At 38.8% G+C, this 16,351-nt stretch overlaps 1 protein-coding gene across 4 annotated transcripts; it reads left to right on the forward strand.

The window, feature by feature from the left end:
* The first annotated feature begins 291 nt into the window (after positions 1 to 291).
* rpgrip1l (RPGRIP1 like) lies at positions 292 to 15,824 on the forward strand. 4 transcript variants are annotated; one of them, XM_043228060.1, is made up of 26 exons: positions 292 to 425; positions 866 to 958; positions 1,042 to 1,186; positions 1,285 to 1,571; positions 2,766 to 2,871; positions 2,958 to 3,101; positions 3,202 to 3,307; positions 4,084 to 4,230; positions 4,464 to 4,537; positions 4,929 to 5,068; positions 5,147 to 5,253; positions 5,414 to 5,464; positions 5,608 to 5,787; positions 5,922 to 6,039; positions 6,125 to 6,577; positions 6,724 to 6,863; positions 6,945 to 7,311; positions 7,957 to 8,177; positions 8,304 to 8,393; positions 8,503 to 8,565; positions 8,645 to 8,795; positions 9,455 to 9,525; positions 12,014 to 12,200; positions 13,909 to 13,993; positions 14,111 to 14,247; positions 15,025 to 15,824. In XM_043228060.1, exons 2-26 carry the CDS (start codon positions 871 to 873, stop codon positions 15,147 to 15,149), a joined length of 3,783 nt encoding a protein of 1,260 aa, XP_043083995.1. In that variant the 5' UTR covers positions 292 to 425; positions 866 to 870; the 3' UTR covers positions 15,150 to 15,824. The 4 variants fall into 4 exon arrangements, with proteins under 4 accessions (XP_043083995.1, XP_043083994.1, XP_043083996.1 ...); XM_043228059.1 differs by having other exon boundaries at positions 405 to 480; XM_043228061.1 differs by lacking the exon at positions 8,503 to 8,565 and having other exon boundaries at positions 405 to 480.
* Positions 15,825 to 16,351: the final 527 nt, after the last annotated feature.

A 16,351-nucleotide genomic window follows, 5' to 3' on the forward strand; every position in this document is an offset into this window, starting at 1 on the left:
GTCCCGCCCACTTTCTGACTTCAATATGCCATTTCCCCTTGACTTAACTCGTAAATTACTGTTTTTTTTAGAGAATAAACCTGCCAGCCTGCATCGCATTTTAATAACATTTTAATACAGGTCAAAGAGTAAATCAGACTTTTGCTGTGTTAAATTTGGTTCAGTACTCCGTTTTCTTAACTGTATTACATTGTTATTCCCCATAGTGCGCCTATTCCATGTAAGATTTGTTCATGCATTCAGATTTTTACTTAATGGAATATGTGATATGTTAATGGCGAATGGTTACTTTATACAAGAATTTCAATGAAAACTCAACAGATGTTTTTGAGAACACTTCATTCTAGGCACTCGAAGACTTCACGCCATATAAACTTCATTTCCCGATAAGCCAGCCGCCGGAAATGTCGTTGGAGCGGAAGTGGGTGAGTTGTTTGTTAGCAACTGTCGCTGTGGTCTCCGTGTGATGCTTATACATCGGTGAGATCATGTTTGGGTTAAAATATTTATGTCTTGTGAAGCTCTAAAGTACGCGGTGCGCTTATAACATTGTTTTTCTGTGTTTTATAGGAAACTTAAATTTGCTAAAATACTGCATTTCCGTTACAAATGACTTAACGTGATAGAAAACATGTATCAGATCGTTCCGATGCAAGTATGAAGTACACAAGTATCAGATAGTACTTTGATATATAACATACTAAATGTTTACCATATTCGTATGTGGTAATATTTACATTCATGTCATAATACATGTCCGAGGTGAATATGGATACCGTTGCGTTATTTAGTGTGTAAAATTAAGTTTTAATAACATAATATACTATAATTCATATTTTTACGTGCATTTGCTGATTGATTTCAGTCTGAATGATGTTTGCTCGTGCCGATGAGACAGCTGGAGATTTTCCTGTGAAAGACATCACCGTCAACCCAAATGGAGCAGGCACATTGCCTGGTCAGTATTAAAGTATTATTATAACTGATAATAACTGCTTTAGTTAATGGCAGGTGAATAATCCTGTTTGAAACTAATTTCAGAGGCCCTGCTGTCTCAGAATGTCAGAGAGAGGCAGAATGTGTCCAAGTTCAGCAGGGAGGAGCTGGAGGACAAATTTCTACGGCTGCAGGAAGAAAACCTCACACTTAAGCAACATACATGCAAACAAGAAGACAAGATCCGCAGGTTCGATCGGTCGTTAGATCGCAAACGCGCAGATGATCTGTATTCTTTTCAAAAATGGATGCGGTGCAGTGAATGGCCAGACGTCTTCGGTGTTTCAGGATGGCCACCAAGCTGATCCGTCTGGTGAAGGACCGTAAGCAGAGCGAGGGCGGGCGAGATGTTGAGATGGAGGAGGTGATGGAGGAGCTGCAGGAGAAGGTTCAGGAGCTGGAGAAACAGAACGAAGGGCTCAGACGGCGTCTGTTGGCAGCCAAACAGCAGCTTCAGGTTCAGAACCGCCGGCACGCTCCCTACGGCCACGTCCAGCCCCGCATCAACTCCGGCCTGCGCAGACTCCGAGACGTCGTGCCCATCACAGCCTCACGACCTCACACTCCCAGAGCAGGTACACCTCTTCTGATCTGTTCTGAGTGTATCCTGTCATACTCTTTTCAGTGTTAAATTCTACTCTGTTCAACGTCTGTTTTGTTTTCTATTCTAGTTTAGTCTAGTGTCTAAATTCTTTTTGTTTGGACTCTATACTCATCTGTTATCTCTATACTATTCTGTTCTTTTTTCTTTTCTATTCTATTCTATTCTTTTTATTTTTAAATTCTCTTCTATTCTGCGCTACTATGCAAATTCTGTTCTCTATTCTTGTAATCTTTTTGTTCCGTTTTCTTTTCTATTCTGCAAATATTCTGTTCTATTGCAATTTCACACTGTTGCCTTCTGCAATTTCTATTCTATTCTGAATGTTTCCTATGCCGCATTTTGTTGTTTTACTGTACGTTGTTACATTCTATTCCATTCTATACTATGATATGAAAAATGTTTATTTTATTCTGCAATTTTACTATTCCTCACTATATTTTCATTTATAATTTATGCACTATTCTGTTCAGTTATATTATGTAATCGATTTTGCATTACGTTGTTTTATTTTAAATTCTATTCTATTCTATGCTAGTATCTAAATTCTGTCTGTAATCTTTTTTTGTTCTATTTTCTTTTCTGTTCTGCAAATATTCTGTTCTATTGCAATTTACACTATTACCTTCTGCAATTTATATTAGGTTTTATTCTATTCTATTCTATTCTATTTTGTCCTTTAATTTATGCTGCATTATATTATGCTACATTATGTTCACTGTTATATTCTACTCTGTCCAATTTTTATTCTGTTGTTGTCTTTGTTCTTTATTCTGTTCTATTCTATTACTCCAATGTTCTAAAATGTATTAAATTCTTTTGTATTCTTATATATCTAAATTCTGTCTTCTATTTTAATTCTATTTCATTCCCGTCTTTAGTGTTCTGTTTTGCTTTCTTTTCTATGCTATCAATTATTCTGTGTTCTATTGTCTTCAACAATCTTTAATCTATTCTATTCTATTCTGTTCTATTCTATTCTATTCTGTTTTGTTCTACAATTTAAAGGATACTACGTTTTGTGTTATCAAGTAATTCTAGCCAATTTAGTAATCACTTTGTTAGGGGGTTATCCATTTAGTGTTTTCTAGGATGCGTACCGGAGAAAATTATGAAGATATTTAAAATATGGGTGTGTTTGTTTTTTTGTTTTTTTTTTAATTCAAAGGTATCAGGCATGTTGAGGGAGACATGAGTGCAAAACCACCCCAAGGTCTGTTGCCCCGCTACGGACACAGTCTGCTGGACGAGGCCCGCGCCGAAATCCGCAACCTGTGAGTCCCGACAGACACGCAAGCACTCGCGGAGTGGATCACATCACATATGTTCACGTGTTTTCGTCCGTTTTATCTGATGACAGAGAGAATGTGATCGAGAGCCAGCACGCTCAGCTGGAGGAGACGGAGAGATCAGCAGAGACGCTGAGAGATCAGCTGAGGAGGAAAGAGAGAGAGTTTGAGGAATCACTCCTCCAGATGAGAGAGCATCAGGCCAGCGGACAGAGGTGCTCGTTTCAAACACCGAATCCAGATTAAATTGCAATCGGATATCGATACGACTGCAGCCGGCGAGTTGAGATGAGACGACGTGCGTGTGTTTTGCAGGTTAACGATAAAGGACAACGTGGAGATGATCAAACTGCAGAAGCTGCTGTCTGAGAAAGCTAACACACTCACAGTGCTGGAGGGCAGATTTCTACAGCAACAGGAGGTATGACTGACCGCCAGGCACTCGGTGACAAAAAGATTACAGTAGAGCCAATTACAGTTCATCCGTTATTAGAACGGCGGAGCGCGTTCTTCTGCTCTTTCTTGGATTTGAACATCTTTGCATGTTGCACGTGTAAGAATATGTGTGTGCCCACCAATGTTAAACACACTAAAGGCTTTTTTTTTTTTGATAGAAAGTATTATTTTCGTTTAGGAAAGAATTCAGTTAGTTGTTCAATAGTCATAGTAATGACGTTTACAATGTTACAAACGATCTCAAATACATTTCCCTTAAACATTATATTTATCAGAGAAACTGTGTGTTGCGTTTACTCAAAGTATTAAGTATTAAGCAGCAGAAAATGATTAATCGCAAATGCGTCTTGAGCAGTAAATCAGCATATTGGAATCATATTCTCATGATGCATACTTTTTTTAAAATGTGTTAAAATAAAAAGTTATTTTAAATGAATAAATCACTATATAACTGTATTATTAACATGTTGTTATTATTATTGCTGCGTTTATTTAATCAGATTAATATGTTTTCTTTCAAAAACGTTAGTAAATAAATCTGTCATCCAATTACAAATTGCAAGCCATTATTTAGAACCGTAATAAATCTATCATACATTGTAAATCTATTAAATCTGTTTGTTGCGCTTCAACATTACCGTCTCGTTTGGTGTGCCCTCTGCTGGTGGTCATGCCGATAGCAACTGCAGTGTTTAGAGAGAGTGTGTGTGTGTGTGTGTGTGTGTGTGTGTGTTTTTGTAGAGTATGAAGACTCTGAAGGCCAGTCATGATGCAGCTCTGGTGAAGGTGGACGAAGTGAGCCGACAGCTAAAGGAGGAGAGACTGAAGAGTTTACAGCTGGAGACACAAATTCAGACCAAAGCTCTGGACCAGAGACACGCACAAGAGGTACACATACTTTATATACAATATGATACATGCTTTTGAAATTGCAATAGCATTACGGCCAGTGTTACTACTTTAAACTAAAACTCTTAACTCCAATCATTTTTCGACAATGTAAATAAAGCTTAAATCAAATGTAAATATAAGTTGAACTACTAAAAAAGACTATCCTACGTTTTAAAAATATAAAATCTTTTCACGGTTTACTTAATTATTATTATTGTTTTTGTTTTCAGTTACAAGAGAGGGTCCAAGATTTGGAGAAGGAGAGAGACTTGCTTAAGGAAAACTGTGATAAATTAGTGAAAAGGTGAGAAGATAAAAGTTTGAATGAACTACATTAAATAGCAATAATAAGAAGGATAGAAATTACAGTTCAGAAAACTAAAAAGTATAGTACACCACTTCATTTTAAGGTGTTCTTGTTCTTCTTACTAGTGTAATTACAATTAATTATGCATAATTACATGAAAATAACCAACAAACTCTAATTCTATCCCTAACCATGTAGTACATTAATATACTCAGTACTTATATGTAGAATTTCACAGTAACAAAGACACCTTACATTAAAGTGTAACATAGTATTACTATTGTTATTGCTCATGCTTAGTGTTAAGGATGTCAACAAATCCCTATCATTGTGAAGGAGCGTTTTGCTCTGAGAACATCACTCAATTTCTGTTTTTCTGTTGCAACAGTGCATTCGATGTGAGTCAGGAGCAGAAATGGAAGACGAGAGAACAGCAGCTCAAGCTACAGGTGGCCCAGCTGGAGACGGCCTTAAAATCCGACCTCGCTGATAAAAACCAGATCCTGGATAAAATCAAGGCAGAGAGAGGTAACCACACGCACATGACCTTAAGTGCTTTAAAACCGCTGTTGTGTTAGCTTCACCGCTCTTTTATTTTCACTGAAGATTCGTATGAAAAGCTGATGCAAGAAAACAAGGAAGTTCAGCTGCGTTACCTCGAGCAGAAACAACAACTGGATGAAATTAAAGAGCGCATGAAGTTCTTTACTAAGGTAAAGTGCAATGTTTGTAGCAGTAGAGAGGAAATAGCCATTTAAAGGAGCGGTTCATCCAAAAAGAAAATGAACGTAGAATAACTTTTAAAAAAATAAACAAAAGATTTTCAGATGATTTCTTTTACATTGACGCCATTGATCTGATGCTGTTCTCAAGGAAAGTGAAATAGATGCAGCTGAACTCAGTGAAGCCCTGATGCTTATAAAGGTAAATTCAAAACTACCAAACTATATACAAATTGCTTAAAATAAATGTGTAAATTAACAACTTACTACCACTCAGATGTATACCATAAATCTCAAATGTAATTTGTGTATAGAAGTTGTCATTGTTTCTCCGGTCTCGTTTAGGTTCGGAGGAGTCAGAAGAGTGGAGAGCTTGGATTTCTGGAGAAGGTGGAGGAAGATGTAAAAGTGGACGTGGAGCGATCTTTGAGGGAATTGCAGGCCACTCATGCTGAGACCATCCAAGAGCTGGAGAAGACCAGGAACATGCTCATCATTCAACACAAGATCAATAAAGACTATCAGGTTAAACTAACAGACCTTAGATAATCATCACTATCCATTATGCAGAAGTCAATGTGAAATCGAATTTACCCTCTCCTCCATAATTTACGGCATCTTAGGATGAATCTAATAGGTGTTTATTTATGTTTTTGTAGGCTGAGGTTGAAGCTGTCAACCGTGTGATGGAAGATCTGAAACTTGAACAAGAACTGAAGTCAGAGAAGCTGGCTCAGCTTCTAGACGTGAGAGCTGCCAAGATAAAGAAACTGGAAGGTTTATCTTCATCCAACACATGATCTCCAGATTTCCGATGCTGCAGTCATGCTTGGTAAAACTAATTCTTCCTGTGTTTTTCCAGCCCAGCTGAAGGACATTGCATACGGAACCAAGACCCATGTGTTCAGACCTGATGTGACCAGCGATGACATTACAGATGACTTTGATGAAACCCTCCACTTGGCTCGAGGCGAGAACCTTCTGGAAATTCACTTGGAGAGAGCGCAGTTCTCTTCTGAAGCTGCAGAATGTCTAAAGGACAAAGATCCATGCACCTTCTGCACATACGCCTTCTATGACTTTGAGCTGCAGTCCACGGCTGTGGTTCGAGGCGCCCGTCCCACGTACAGCCTCACGTCTCAGTATCTCGTTAGGGTGGACGACCTCTTCTTGAACTATCTCCACACCAGCTCCGTTACTGTGGAGGTTCAGCTCGCTGAGGGCTTGAGTTTTCGCACGGTGGCTGCTGGTCAGCTCAGGTTAAATCAGTTGCTGGAACGAAATGGGAAGGTGTTTGGCACCATTCAGTTAGTTGGTGAGTATTCTGATGTTGGTGTGAAGGATGTTTTCCTGTAGATGTCGACTAGCATAGGTTTTTATATTTGATATCAGAGGATGTTTCGTGTTTTGTGGGTGTTTGGACTCCCCATCCCCACTGAAATGTTCTCCATCTGTTTGCAGGTTTAACAGATGAGATCCAGGTGTTTGGTACTCTAGAGTACTGGCTCAAACTCAGGGTTCCTATGGAACAAGCCATTCGCCTTTATAAGGAGCGAGTCAAAGCACTCGGTTACCTCAGCACAAGCATGAGGGACAGCCAGGTACTGTTTACAATTTACAATTTACCGTTTCCTGCTTTGAAACAGGCTCAAATTGCTTGATCTTTTTTCTCAACTGTTCAGATTTCTTCAGTTCCGGTCTCCAGTTCCTCATCACCGATGGTCGGTGATCTAAATGAACTGAACGTCACCATACACTCCTGCATTGGTCTGAGATCCAGAGGACTTCACACCCAACCTTGCCCCTACATCGTCTATAAACTCTACCATTTCCCTGACCATGATACACCAATCATATCCTCCACCAACGAGCCGCAGTTTGAAGATCACATGGTCTTCCCGGTGTCCATGAACTCTGACCTCGATGCATTCCTGAAGTCTGAGGCTCTGGTGTTGTATGTGTTTGATGATTTGGATGTTGAGAACCGGCTGTATCTGGGGAAGGCCCAAGTACCGCTCATCTCACTGGCTCACGATAAAAGCATCACTGGTGAGCATCAATGAGCAAAAATGTTTTGTTTTTTCCAATTATCGACTGATTGATTAAAGAATATATTTATATATATATATATATATATATATATATATATATATATATATATATATATATATATATATAGAGCATACAATTTTAGTTTTTTAGTACTTTACTGTTAAAAAAGCCAAAAATAAAAAAGCCTATGCATCTATTGTTATCTTTATAGTTCTCATTCTAAGAGTGAACAGGGTTTAACGCATGTTGCTTATTGCACAATGGTAAATAATTGTTTGGTTATGCTATTTGTGATGTCTGATGAAGGCATTATATGAATAGAATAGAACAGAACAGAATAGAAGGCATGGATATTGGCCAAAACAAACCACGTGTATTTTAACCAATGCACATTTTTTTTAAATTGACATAACTCCTATTTTGAGGCTAATATTTTGGAGAAAAGAGTAACATTTTGAGTATATTTATATTTTGATTTTTTTTAAGATTAACAACATTTATAATTATTGATTTGTTTGATTTTTTACCTATTACTATTTTTGTTTGATTTACCTGTACTATTTTTATAGTAGTTTGATTTACTGTTTATTTATTTGTTTGGCTTATAGACACCTTTCAATATTGCCATTTTTCCTGTTTTAGGTATGTTTGAGCTCACAGACCCTAAGGGACATCCAAGTGGCCAAATCAATGTAACTTTGAAATGGAAGTTCGTGTACCTCCCTCCAGCATCCTCGGCTGTCACCACGCAACAGATGGAGATCACCGGCAGAACCACACCGGAGAGACAGATGTCTCAAGACAAGGAGAAACAACCGATGACCAAAGACCCTCCACTAATACCTCAGCCCATTATCTCTGAGGTAATGGCATCCCACAACACCTCAGCCTCCAGGACCATGCAGTAGATAAATCAGTCCTGAGTGCTTTTTGTTGTTTCATCACTGTATAATACATTTTAATTAATTCATTTTTTCTTTGTACTATAGACTCCAATGCCCAAACCCAGACAGCGGACTCTACCAAAATCAATTACTAAAAGAGTTTCTTTCGTGGACGTTACAGAGCTTGAAAAACAGGTACAGTAGAAGAAAGGTCTCTTCTTGTTTAACTAGCGAAGTCACTATTGGAACTTCTGTATGTGGGGTTTTGATTATGTATTTTATGCATTGTATAAATAATCGCAAGATGGAGCAGACTTCAGTCTCTGATAATGAAGAGCCGTCATCATCTGCGATCCCCACACCAAAGGTACACAGCGCGAAAGTTACTGTTGAAATAAGAATACAAAAGGCGATGAATAAACAGTGTTGCATTCTGTGTTCCTCAGACCGTCATTGTGATGGAAGCAGGAGAGGCCACGGCAATCAGTGAGGAAGAGGATGAGGAGGAGTCTCATTTCTCCGAGGGTCAGGTGATCTCCGCCAGCTCTCAGTCTGATGAGTCTGAGATTTCTGAGGAGCTGCAAGAACCGCCAGCAGGTGTGTGTGACTTATGGAAATAAAAGTATATTTAGTATTAGTAATTCATCAATATATAAATCAATATACAGCTAGTCATATATGTTCAAAAAGACTAAATATTGACTTTGTTTTTATGAAGGTTCAAGTTTATTGTTCAACTCCTAAATAGATTATGACCGCAAACTTAAGATGCTCCTGGTATTAAAAAAAGTTAGTGTTTTTATTTGTGTTGTGGTAGGCAGGAAGGCCCCTGTGCTTTGGCCCTGAGTAGAACTTGTATTCAGTAGAGCCACATATAAATTTTTTGGCAAACCAATACTTAGTGCTGAGTGTTAGTATTCAGTTTTATATGAGGAAGCAGCTGTGCTATTGTTTTCCGAATGAGATGAGAATCATTAATATTTCATTCGCTGCTGCCAATAATCTGATGTGTTTCCTGTTGACAACCAACAACATAAATGTTAATGCGAGTTGACCTTGGCCAAGAGGCTGTCTTTAAAGTGCTGATGTCTAACATCTCTCTCTCTTACCTGCTGCGGGCCACTTGAGACCAGAGCCAGAGATGGACGACAAGAAAATAAACAACCCAAACCGCTCACGAACAACTTCCATATGAAATGAGACTAAGAATGATCCATCTAATGATCTCACAGAAACTGTTCTGCTCTGCTCTACAGATGCTCAGGGTGAGGACGATGATAGCGATGACTGCATCGTTCCAGCTCAGAGCTCACAGCAGAAAAAACAGGTGGGCCGTATCGCTTCGCATTTGTTCATGTTTATCAAATGAACCATGCTTCACCGATACATTAAATATATTTTTATCTAATGTGTGTTTTATATATATATATATATATATATATATATATATATATATATATATATATATGCTGGTGAGCATGAGACTTTCTATAAAAACATCAAAACTGTATACATGCATGTTAACATTTACATTTTGTATACATACAGACGTGGACAAAATTGTTGGTACCCTTTGGTCAATGAAAGAAAAAGTCACAATGGTCACAGAAATAACTGTTATCTGACAAAAGTAATAATAAATAAAAATTCTATAAATGTTAACCAATGAAAGTCAGACATTGTTTTTCAACCATGCTTCAACAGAATTATTTAAAAAAATAAACTCACAAAACAGGCATGGACAAAAATGATGGTACCCCTAGAAAACACTGAAAATAATGTGACCAAAGGGACATGTTAATTCAAGGTGTGTCCACTAATTAGCATCACAGGTGTCTACAACCTTGTAATCAGCCATTGGGCTATATATATGGCTCCAGGTAATCACTGTGATGTTTGGTGATATATGGTGTGTACCACACTGACATGGACCAGAGGAAGCAAAGGAAAGAGTTGTCTCAAGAGATCAGAAAGAAAATTATAGACAAGCATGTTAAAGGTAAAGGCTATAAGACCATCTCCAAGCAACTAGATGTTCCTGTGACTACAGTTGCACATATTATTCAGAAGTTTAAGATCCATGGGACTGTAGCCAACCTCCTGGACGTGGCACGCAGGAGGAAAATTGATGACAAATCTAAGAGACGGATAATCCGAATGGTAACAAAAGAGCCTAGAAAGACTTCTAAAGAGATTCAAGGTGAACTTCATGCTCAAGGAACATCAGTGTCAGATCGCACCATCCGTCGTTGTTTGAGCCAAAGTGGACTACATGGGAGACGACCAAGGAGGACACCATTGTTGAAAAAACGAATCATAAAAAGCAAGACTGGAATATGCCAAACTACATGTTGACAAGCCACAAAGCTTCTGGGAGAATGTCCTGTGGACAGATGAGACAAAAATCGAAGTTTTGCCAAGGCACATCAGCTGTATGTTCACAGACGAAAAAATGAAGCATATCAAGAAAAGAACACTGTCCCTACTGTGAAACATGGAGGAGGCTCTGTTATGTTCTGGGGCTGCTTTGCTGCGTCTGGCACAGGGTGTCTTGAATCTGTGCAGGGTACAATGAAATCTCAAGACTATCAAGGAATTCTAGAGAGAAATGTACTAGCCAGTGTCAGAAAGCTTGGTCTCAGTCGCAGGTCATGGGTCTTGCAACAGGACAATGACCAAAACACACCGCTAAAAACACCCAAGAATGGCTAAGAGGAAAAAATTGGACTATTGTAAAGTGGCCTTCTATGAGCCCTGACCTCAATCCTATTGAGCATCTTTGGAAGGAGCTGAAACATGCAGTCTGGAAAAGGCACCCTTCAAACCGGACACAACTGGAGCAGTTTGCTCATGAGGAGTGGGCCAAAATACCTGCTGAGAGGTGCAGAAGTCTCATTGACAGTTACAGGAAGCGTTTGATTGCAGTGATTGCCTCAAAAGGTTGCGCAACAAAATATTAAGTTAGGGTACCATCATTTTTGTCCAGGTCTGTTTCATGAGTTTATTTTTTTAATAATTCTGTTGAAGCATGGTTGAAAAACAATGTCTGACTTTCATTGGTTAACATTTATAGAATTTTATTTATTATTACTTTTGTCAGATTAAAGTTATTTCTGTGACCATTGTGACTTTTTTTCTTTCATTGACCAAAGGGTACCAACAATTTTGTCCACGTCTGTATATGAAATGCACAGCTTTTTTGCACAGCAATTTTTAATGTAACCAAGTAATACTCACAACGAATACATCTAATGCTATTATTATTTTTCTTATTTTATGTATTAGTTTCAGAGAAAATTGACGTCTTCAACAAAGGACGAAAATAAATCACAGGTTCTCAGGAGGATATAGCATTTTTGATAAATATTTTTTGCGTGATTTAATTTAGCCTACAACTTAGCGATGTACATTCAGAGATTTAAACGGTCAGCTTAGTGTTCTGTCCTAAGAGGGTTGTAGAAGCAAAAGAGATCTAACGACTGCTGTCAGCACAAACTTAATGGCCTAAACACTCCAACAATGTGGACAGCATGTTTGACAGATTGAATCAAATGATACACGGACAGACAAAGCATCTCCAACCCCCTTCATTATCAGAGAACTGTGCCCAGTAGGTTACACGTCTACATCAAGAAAGAGATATATTTTTTTTCTGCTGCCCATCATTTCAAACAGTGAAATATTCTTCAAAGATGTCCTGTCAGAAGTAGAGAGTGATTGGAGTCCCTGTAGATTCACAGCGAGTCTCATCATGTCAGTTGGTGTGAGGTTGTATGTCAGTTGTGATAAGTTCATGTGATGCCTTGCTCCACCAGCCGTCCGAGTGCATTCGTGTGGAGATCGTTTCTCTGAGTCTGAAGCCGGGCTCAAGAGTGGCGGAAGACGATGGTATCGTCCGATTGTTTGTGGAGTACTGTTTCCTAGGCCTGCCATCAGTTGAGACCCCGCTGTCCCTCAAGAAACCTCTGTCTGGACACAGCGTCTCCTACAACTTCAGCAATGGTGACCAACAGCATTCGTACTACTCTCCATGCAGTTGTAATCATTCCGATTTTTCTGCTTTAGTGTCTATGGCAGCTTATTGAATCTTATTCAAAGATGGTTGCATTGATGATGATGTCTCTGAACTTTCTTCTGACCAGTTTTATGGTCTACACCTCAAACCTTCTAAAGCCTCTGTAGACTGATAATTACACTTATCAGCTTTGGTCTACAACAGTGGTTCCTGGTCCTGGAAAGCCACCAACACTGGTTCACTTATCTGACACACATTTGAGGTCTATGCGTCTTCTCTAATGAGCTGATGAGTTGAATTCAGATGTGTTTTTATTAGAGAGACATCTAATGGCTTGTTTCCATTGAGCTGTACGGGTCAGTACAGTACGGTACAGTACAATTCGGTACGAAACATTGTAATCCAGTTTGCGTTTCCACTGCCATCGGTACCCTTACTTGATAGGCGTGGTGCATGAGAGAACGTAGTGATCGATGATAAAGCCAGCAAAGTCAGCGTTGTATTACGGTCAAGTTCAAAATAAATGTAAAAAATTATAACTTTGTCCTTAGCCAAAACTATGTGACCAGGAACAAATAAAAGATGCATGAGAATGCCTGTTAAATATAACGTTACCTAAAACAAATTGTATCTCATGTTTAATTACTACAGACACGTCAGAGCCAGCGGCAAATATCGGCGAGACTAGCTGAGCTTGAAGCTGCTCCCAGCAGATACATAAGCACTAAGCATCCGGTTATCGCCTGGAGCTACGAAATCTAATAGGTGCTATTTTTATAAATAAACAACAGATTTGAGCTTTTAACAACAACATTCTCACATGAAAAACTCTTAAAACTACACTTCATGACACCATAGCAGTCCACAAGAACCAGCATTGCATATTGAGAAATGACTATTGTCTATTGGCTAATTTCATTGACTGAAATAATACGCAGAACCAATCAGCTTCTGAAGTGAGTTTAGCGCCACCCTTTTGGTACCCTTTGCTTTGTTAGGGACCCTTAATGGAAAGGTACCAAAAAAGTGGTACATACGGTTCATTATATTGGTACCATTCACAATGGAAACAGACATAATTCCATACCGTACTCTACCGTACTGAACTATACCGAACTGTACCGCTCAGTGAAAACGAGCCATATAATGTGCTGTGTTGGGGGTTCTCCAAGAACAGGATTGGGATCCACTGGACTACAACAGGGGTGTCCAGTCATTCTCCTGGAGGGCCGCTATTCTGCAAAGTTTAGCTGTAATCACAATCAAACATACCTGAATACCTCGTTCACACCTGAACCAATCAAGTTCTTCTAGAAGCTTCCAGGGGCAGGTTTTTTTTTTGTTTAATGCCAAGCTCAAGGAACTCAAGGAAGGAGTAGTTTCAGTTTTTGACAATCTAGAAAACATGCATTCTCAGTTCCTGAAATGGAAGGGAGAGATAAGGGAGACATCCAAAACAAGTAGTGTTTGAGGTTTAAAGGAACAGGGTTGAAACACACTGGGGTAATCCAGAGTACATTTATCAGACAAATTAACTGCCCAGAATTTTGGGTTTTATACTTTTTAATACCTTGCTTGGCCACACAATTGGTTCTTATAGCTGTTTTATCTTACTAAACAATGGCAGATAAACATTCTTTATCAGTAATTCATCAAATTAAAGAAAGAAACCTAAACAGAACAATCTTCTGACAGTGATCCACGTGGATAAAGAGAGTAACCAGCCCAGAAGGCAAACTCTGAGGGCAGTGCTGGAGGGTCGGAACAAACATCTAGAGCAGTGAGACTCTTTCTGATCTATAATCAGTTTCTCTGTCATGTCAAGTATATAGTGTAGCATATGCTACACTGTGATATCTAACTCAAATAATCAGCTGACTCTTATTGGCTGTGACAGTATAAAGTTCACGGTGGTGAGCGACCCTCCTGAAGAGGAGGAGCAGGATGAGGAGTGTGAGGATGTGGGCGTGGCATACCTGCGTATCCTCGATATCATGGAGACATGCAGAGACATGAAGGACGTCAGCCTCAACAGTAAGTGTGTTTTAATTGCTATGACGAAATTGTAGTTTTCAAAAGTTTTCAAATTAGTGTGATTATTAGGGTGGTGCTTATTTATGTTGTCCTAAATATTGGATTACTTGGACACTTCCACAAATAGGGTATTAAATAGGACCTAGTTTTCGACAAGTTATCGAAGTTGATTGCCTACCTCAGAAAATCAAAAAGGGAGTTGCCTTTTTTCTTCAACCCTGTTACAAAATTTTGACAGACAGTTTAACCAGATGTTTTTTTTTTTTTAATCATGAACATTAGATAAACATGAAAAAGTGAAGGGAATGAATAAAAAAGATCAGAGTATCGTAGGTTTGCATATAACAGGGTTGCAAATATTGCTCGGCTTGTTTGGGAAGAACGTTTGTACAACATTGTTTGAATTTAAACATTCTTATAGTTTCATCATTTTTCATCAGTTGAAGAACAATATTTATAATAAAAATATTTTTAGTTTTAATGTAACTTTAGCAACAGGGTTGAACAGATGGGCTTATTGAATAGAACTTGTGTAAAGATTGACAGAATATAACGCCCTGCACCACAACAGAAAGGATGTAAAGTGTCACTTCCAGAGTGTCACAATTTAATTAAATATAACTTTTTTTGTTTAGTTTTTTTAATCTCAGTAACAGGATGGCATGCACATTTTTGCAAACACCAAAATTTGGGATTTTTGGTAATTGATCCAACGAACACGTTTTAATTTGAGGATTGGCTTCAAAATGTTTCTTTTTTTTCTGTCCCTCACTGTAGTTGTGGACGTTCAGGACAGCAGTGAAGTTGTTGGTCATCTAGTTGTGACCGTCGAAGCTCTGGAAGCTCTAACATCCATCATGAAAGATCCAGAGCGTGATCATCCTCTAACTACGCTTGCTTAATTTACCAAAACCAATATTAAATGTCCCCTAAATCATTTTTGTTTTTAATTAGATTCACTAAACGAAGTGAAATGTAATGCACGGGGGCGGTCGGTTTGGTTTTAAACGCTACAGACGGCGACAACATATGGGAACAAAACAGACCTTTATGTAAGCGCCATCACACGGCTTTGATCCCTTACGGTGTGAAATCATATCCTAATGTTTCTCTTTATGGCCTCCAGTGTTGCGTTTGATGGAGCGCTGATGTTTAGACCTTTAATAACTTTGCTTAATGAAAAGGCTGTTAAGCCTCATTAGGCAGCGCTGTGGCAGGCGGCGATATTTTATTGAAGGTGCGAAATGAAATCTAACTGGATTTAATGGGATTAAATCAAGCTCTTTAAAATGCTAATGCAGATTTTCACGCGTGTCGAGCCGCGGCGCTCGCGCAGACGCTCCTTCTGTTTTGCTGCGCGCGATTGAGTGTGAAATGTTACTGTTATCTGCTCTGCAGATCGTTTGATATTTCTGTATGGGTACAATTCGGATTTAGTATCTTTTGTAGAGATATAGACGCTTTATTTTGAAAGCACCGCAAAGCTTTGTAGACGGCCCTGTAAAATGATATTTGTAAATGTTTTATATTTATGAACGTTTCAGAGTAATGTATTAAAGAGTTTTAGTGTTACTTTATTTTGTTTTCTGGTTTTCTTAAAACTTCAGTTCGAGAATCTACATTTAGAATTTTTATTATGATTGACTTTCTTCTGCTGAACACAAAATGTGAACTTTTATAATGTTACTGCTCTGATCAGTCCCGTACAATAAGAAGGAACATGCGCTAAAAAAGTCAATAAAGTCCATAAGCAACAAAGCAACACACGCTAACAGCGAAAAATAATTTGTACCTTTCTCCAGAAACATATTGGCAGAGGTTTTAGTGAGTTTGACAGAGCTCTCAGCAAGGCTGAGCCATCTCGGCTGGCTAATGATCTCTCTAACGGGGGTTCATGTGTTCAGCCAAGCAGCATCATTAGCCGAGCACATGACTTGATCAATATCATCGGTCGATGCCGAGCCCTGCCGTCCAGTTCCGTCAGCTTTCCCTCTCTCACGCAAGTTCCTTCTCGCCGCTATCATGCAAATGACCCTGCCACCTGAAAAGAGGACAAGAAAAGGTGTCCCACGGGGGCTCATTAGCCATTCAGAGTTAAGATGTG

Source organism: Puntigrus tetrazona, chromosome 25 (genome assembly GCF_018831695.1).
Source record: "Puntigrus tetrazona isolate hp1 chromosome 25, ASM1883169v1, whole genome shotgun sequence".
NCBI classification, from domain to species: Eukaryota; Metazoa; Chordata; class Actinopteri; order Cypriniformes; family Cyprinidae; genus Puntigrus; species Puntigrus tetrazona.

Excerpts from the sequence above, each read along its gene's own strand:
- rpgrip1l (XM_043228060.1), top strand. The coding sequence starts at position 871 with ATGATGTTTGCTCGTGCCGATGAGACAGCTGGAGATTTTCCTGTGAAA. Across the intron at positions 9,526-12,013 it reads GCTCACAGCAGAAAAAACAG|CCGTCCGAGTGCATTCGTGT; the intron begins GTGGGCCGTATC and ends TTGCTCCACCAG. Across the intron at positions 13,994-14,110 it reads CGGAACAAACATCTAGAGCA|TATAAAGTTCACGGTGGTGA; the intron begins GTGAGACTCTTT and ends TGGCTGTGACAG.